Below are 6,222 nucleotides of genomic sequence, written 5' to 3' on the forward strand. Positions count from 1 at the left end.
AGATTTGCTTGAGGGCAAGCAAAGAATAAGTGTGAGGTATTTTGATATTTCTATATTTATACATGTTTTTAGGCAATATTTAAGTACATTTTATACATATTTTGGTTATTTGCATTGAATAATGATACTTATAAGTTTAAATTGTACTTTGCAGCCAAATAGAAGCATTCTTGAAGAAAAGGGACTAAAATCGACAAAGCTTGGAACTTTGGAGGCTTGGAGAATAAAAGAAAAAGATACCCACGAAATCAGCTCAATTCACGACGTGAGGATTGCTTGCTCATGACGTGAGTTGGAATATTCCAGAAGATAAGCATAGCAGATCAGACTCTTTGTCAAACACGGATATCTACTGTATTCACGACGTGAGGCTTACTTGCTCACGACGTGAGTACAGAAATTTCAGAAAATATAAATAGGGCTTGTTCCTTACGATTAGGGAGCTTTTGGCTGACTTGGAGAGTTTCAGAAGTCGAAATTTACAGAGTTTGAAGGCCTGGAAGTTGGTTTACATACCAAGGAAGAAGAAGAGCTCATAATTAGCTTAATAGTTTGGTACATTTAAATATGTTTTTGACTATGGTTTGTTTATGTTTATTTGTTAGCATGTCCAGCTAAATCTAGCTGCTTCTGTTAGCTAGATGAAGCTGGAACTCATGGTTTTATTTAATTAATCTAGACCTTGCTTGTTGGTTATGTATTGTGTTTGATTGGTTTACCTAGCAAGCTTGATTCAATAATTAGATTGCTTTAATGTCTAATTATGTGTAGTTAATGACCATTATTATGCATGAATTGGAACACCTAGTAATTTAATAAACATTAGGTTATTAGAGCTAAGATCGAACCAATCTTAGTTAAGGAATTGAATTATTAAATTAGGTTGTGCTAGAGAACTCATATTATGACCATAAGTGTGTTTGTCAAATCAATCTTACATAGCTGCAATTTTATTTAATAATTGATTTGGTGTTAAATTATGTGTGAACATACATAGATCTACATGAATTAATTAATGTTAGTAAATTTAAAACTGATTTGGTAATACTATTTTAATTGGTAACCAACAAGAATTGTCATAACTAATTTGTAAACCATTGAGGGAAAGTAGATTCAAACTAACAAAAGTGTTTTGTTTATTGATTGAATTCGTGATAAGAAATTAAGTTCATCTAAACTTGCAAAATTAGATAAAACAACCACTTTGCTAGAAAATTAGGTTAATTTAATAGTAGGTAGATTAATTAGTCAATACCGTTCCCTGTGATCGACACCCGACTTACCTAAACTATTCTATAATTTGACTAGGTACACTGCTTAGGTGCAATTTAGTTAGTTAAGTTAGTTAGGTTATAAATATAAAATTAGGTGTAGCTATTTGCACACATCAACTTCTTTGAACATTTGGTGGTTAATGTGGTAGGTGGTTCATGTAAAAGACAAGACATGCTAAGGGAAAGTCAAAGAAAAAGGGTGCAAAAGTCAATTGCAAATGGTGAACTTGAAACCTGAAGAGGGTTAAACCAAGAGAGCTCTCTTGTTCGAGGGGGAGATACAAGATGGGGTTCACATTTCAAAACAAATCACAAGTTTGATGAACTTATTCCGGAGGTTCTTAATGTTCTTGCTTATGTCGAAGAGGAAGGATCCACTTTAAGTAACCGAAATCAAGCATTTGGTATCTTAAATATTTCAAGACACTTGATTTCATGTTTTACTTACATTTGATGTATGAAATTTTACACCTCACAAACGTATTGTCAAAGCATCTTCAAAAAAAAAAGGATCAAGACACTTTAGAAGCGACTTCTTTGATTAGAGGGACAATGGAGGCATTCAAGTCTTTAAGAGACTCGGGGTTTGCTAAACTTTTATTGAAGGTATTTTCTTTTTGTCAAAAACATAATCTTAATATTGTGGAGATGACGGAAAATTATGTCACATCGAGAGGCCGTAAGACTAAAGTTACTAACCAATTTCATTTTGAAGTTGAAATTTTCAACACGGTCATGGATATGCAAATCATAGAATTCGGGAACCGATTTAGTGAACTTAGCACCCAATTAATAGAATACATGGGGGGCTTTGAGTCCTTGTGATTCATTTGCTAAGCTTGACAAAACAAAGTTGTAAAAGGTGAGTGAGTTGTACAAAAAAAAAATTTGATGATGCAACTTGATGGTGAACTTGAGATATATTATCACGCTTTGCATAAAGATGAACGATTCATTAGTTTGCAAGGAATTTCCAACCATTCTCATTTGATGGTGGAAACGGGAAAACATCGGTCTTATCCTATGGTTATAGGTTGTTGAAGTTGATTTTGGTTTTACCCGTCACGACCGCAACAGTCGGAAGATGTTTTTCTGGAATGAAGTATTTGAAGACGGACTTACGTAACAAAATAGATGATGATTTTTTGAATGATGTCATGATTTCTTATGTTGAAAAAGAAGCACTCATGAAAATGAAGATCGAAGATGTAATGGATCGGTTTCAAAAAAATATATACCCGTAGATGTCAAATTTAAATATAAAAATGTAATGGATCTGTTTAATGTACTAGTACTTTTAAATTTTTTTTATGTTATTATATTTAGACGGAAAAAAATAAATGGTGCCACTGCCATCATAATTTTTGCGTCTGTGCCACTGTGCATATGTTGGTTTGTTATACCCTGTTTGTTACGGAAAACATGACATGACAAATTATATTGTGTTTGACTTGGATGACTACTTATATCAAAAAGTTGGAGCAAGGGTAGTCTTTTAATTGGATCATATATCTATTGTAATATTTCCTTCTACAAGAAGGCGTTGTTTTTACTTTTTAAGGCCTCAGAACTATAATATACATAGAAAGGGGATCAAAGAGCGTAAGTTGCTCTTAAATATTCCACAATTTCAGCACTCTCAAACATTTTCACCCCCGTGTTTGGATCTTCCAAATAAGGTGCCTGTCAGTGAAAGCTAATTAATTCATCTTTTAAAAAAAATCATAAATTCATACAGTTTTTCAATGACACTGGAAATCCTTAAAACAAAAAAAAACAAAAAAATACCTGGAAGTGTCCAACCCGCTTAAATAATTCTTGTCGTTTTGGGCTTCCACGAGCACAACTGAAAGCAAAGGTTTATTATTTAATTGCATTTTTTGGGTGTAAATGTTACAACTTAATGGGAAAAGCCTCTTTTCCCTAACTTTCTCTATTAAGTCGTTACCTCTGTATTAAGTAAAAAAGAAATAAACATGCTTACTATATCAAGTCCTTTAGAGTAGAAATAAAGAGAAACTAACTCTCAAGTATAATATGAGTTTACCTGTGAAGAATATGAGGAAGCTCCAACTCTACAAGTACTTCACGCACAAGTTTGCTAAAAGGGGATGCCTAAAACAGAATGCCTAATGATTATAATTTCACATCTTAAGAAACAAAGAATAGTATCTCATTGATTGTATCTCTCTTACCTCATACGCCCATACTTCAAGAGGTTGTGCTGGCATCTTTGCCTTGGTATAGATGCTCCCCTAGGGACAAGTATTAAAAAATTACTATAATGTCATCATCTTTGGCTGCATTTGTTACATGGGACAATATTTTTAGGGCGGAGGGCATTCACGTCTTTTGCACAGACAAAATATCACACTTTTTTGGGAGTTACAATTTTTGTCTCGTAAACCAAACACAGTACAAGACTGTCATGTTCTGTCAGTCTTGTCGCAGGCAATGATTTACTAACAAGTGTAGAAATTGTACCTTCCCCATTCGACCAATCATGGCAAAACCTGCGGTCAAAGTCTGTAATGGAATTAGTCAACAAGAATGATTTCGAAAACTTATGATTTATTTATGCATTGATTGATCTTACATAAACATAATCTTGAAGATCTAAAATTGAATTTTTTTATTACTTACTGTCAACAGACCAAGTGACAAAGATAATGGCACACTTCCATCTCCTGGATAAAGGAATCAACACCACATTTCAGAGATTATGTGTAACACAATAACAATTAAATTTAAAAAAAAAAAAAAATCAAGAAAGAGGGCTAACCATATTTCTGGACAAGATACTTTATAATATCATCTGATTCATACATTGCCACTCCTGTATTTGGATCTACCTGCACAAAAGGAAACAAAGATAATTTAAAGAAAAAAAGTTAATAATAATAGAAAAAAAAAAAAAAAAAACTCAAAGTATTGGCATACCATGTAAGGAAACATCTGTTTGCCACCCATCTGGCCAACTTTGGGGCGAAAAGTTGGGCCATTTCTTGGGCAAGGGTAAAATAGTACATCAAGATCCAACACTGCAACGATTTCTCTCACCTGTTATAATTTCACAAAGAAAAAGATTTAATTTTGATGCGTTAATATATAGAATCAAACTTAAATTTTTTTTCCCAAGGATAAGAAACTATGATTTCTAAATGTAGATGATCTTACCTTACGACAGAAAGGGCAGCTGAAGATCCACAATGACGAGAAAGTTTGATACATGGATTCAGTTTCAATTCATTAGAGTATAAGAATCAAAACTTCAAAAATGAATAACATAATAGAAAATGAAATATCAAAAACAGAACATAAATCATCTCTTTTAGTACCCTTCAAATTCGTATATCTCAATAGGCTTTTCGGGTCTGGGGCCTAATTTTGAGCTCTCTTTTACTATGTATCCTGCAAGCATAGCATACCTTATATATTAGTAGTTAATAGTTCATTTGAAGATACTAAGGGAGTGTTTCATGTTTGGGATTGCTTATATAAAACAACTTGATATAAAGCCATTAATGAGATGAGCAGATATTGTTACCAGAAACTTCAAGACCATACTGGCCAGATGGAAACTCGTTCTTGGGCACAAAAGAAACTGAATACCTGATAGATCACACATATGAACTTGAAGTACTTAAAATCAACTAACAGCATCATTGATTATTAATTATCAATAGTTATATCACAATAATTATCCATTCGCAGTTAGTTATCCAATACTAATAGTTTTCAATTGAATAACGATGTAGAAACCTACCCAGAAACAAAAACACCAGTCCCAAATCGAAACAAGAGATTCAGACTAGCAGTAATGACGTCGGCAACCTTGTCCGGTCTAACGGCAAACCGCTTCGGCTCCGGAGGCTTGAAGTTAGGCGGAGGAGTGATTGCAGAAACCCCTGATTTTGGTTCCTCTTTAATTGAAGTAGAAGAAGTGGAAGCGGTATCGGAAATTTCTGTTGATGATCTTATCACAGAGACCCTATTGCTACTCGATGTTTTTGTTTTGAGATGACGCCTAATGGGCATAGAAATCGGTGGTGTTGACTTGAAGTTCAGAACGCCGGCCATGGTGTTCCGGCGAGTGACTGGTGTTGTGGGGTTGAAGGGTGTTCGACGTGAATGCGCTCAAGGAAACGGGTGGGAGTTTGTACTTTGTAGCATTGTGGAAAGCATGATGCAGAGGTTAATTAGCTAAACCATCTACAAGTTCTGTTATCATTCTACACCACAAAATAAGTGCATCCATGGACCATGTGTTTGTGTCTGTATTTTTATTTGAAAAAGTAAATATCCTTCTACTTTTTTTTCTACGTATCCTCATACCCAATGAAATGATAACTTGTGTAACATTTAATGTTCATTTAATAATATTTTCATCATTTAAATGGGTATGAGGATTGGTAGAATCAAAATGTAGGAGGATATTTAATTTCTCTTTTTATTTTCTATAAACTCAAATATGCATTCATTATATTATATATAGAAAAAGCCAAATTTGAGTAATTTCATAAACCGCTAGGGGAATATCCGTATGAGTTCCTGAACAGTAAAAATATGGTTAAAATATTAATAAATACATTATAAAAGTAACTAATTTTTTATTATTTCATTATGATAATTATTTTTATACTAAATTTGATATATATTAATGATATTATTTTAGTCCCTATATTAATGATATTATTTTTATACTAGATTTGATATATATTAATGATATTATTTTTATACTAAATTTGATATATATTAATAAATACATCAGAAATTTGGCAGCCCACTTCTTCCTATTTAAACTAGCCCATAAAGCTGATATTTTTATTTAAGCTATTTTTTGGCTCCTTAAATCTTAGTCCATAGATAACTTTTGTGTAGTAAAATGGCATATATCATTCTTGACTTCACAAATCTAACTTCACTAAGTAATAAAACATTAATTCAA

The 6,222-nt window shown here is 32.8% G+C and overlaps 1 protein-coding gene across 1 annotated transcript; it reads right to left on the minus strand.

The window, feature by feature from the left end:
• Window positions 1–2,750: 2,750 nt before the first annotated feature.
• On the minus strand, window positions 2,751–5,504 carry LOC145112455 (Thioredoxin family protein). The gene is made up of 12 exons (XM_079048617.1): window positions 5,041–5,504; window positions 4,822–4,886; window positions 4,613–4,685; window positions 4,452–4,470; window positions 4,215–4,334; window positions 4,057–4,126; window positions 3,918–3,961; window positions 3,759–3,800; window positions 3,470–3,529; window positions 3,322–3,389; window positions 3,063–3,120; window positions 2,751–2,957 (listed from the first exon to the last, which is right to left on the minus strand). Exons 1-12 carry the CDS (start codon window positions 5,352–5,354, stop codon window positions 2,868–2,870), a joined length of 1,023 nt encoding a protein of 340 aa, XP_078904743.1. The 5' UTR covers window positions 5,355–5,504; the 3' UTR covers window positions 2,751–2,867.
• Between the last annotated feature and the right edge of the window lie 718 nt (window positions 5,505–6,222).

The sequence above is a fragment of the Lactuca virosa genome, chromosome 5 (assembly GCF_052849685.1).
Source record: "Lactuca virosa cultivar CGN04683 chromosome 5, Lactuca_virosa_CGN04683_v6, whole genome shotgun sequence".
NCBI lineage: Eukaryota > Viridiplantae > Streptophyta > Magnoliopsida > Asterales > Asteraceae > Lactuca > Lactuca virosa.

Excerpts from the sequence above, each read along its gene's own strand:
- LOC145112455 (XM_079048617.1), bottom strand. The coding sequence starts at position 5,354 with ATGGCCGGCGTTCTGAACTTCAAGTCAACACCACCGATTTCTATGCCC. Across the intron at positions 4,686-4,821 it reads GTATGGTCTTGAAGTTTCTG|GATACATAGTAAAAGAGAGC; the intron begins GTAACAATATCT and ends CTATGCTTGCAG. Across the intron at positions 3,530-3,758 it reads TGATTGGTCGAATGGGGAAG|GGGAGCATCTATACCAAGGC; the intron begins GTACAATTTCTA and ends ACTTGTCCCTAG.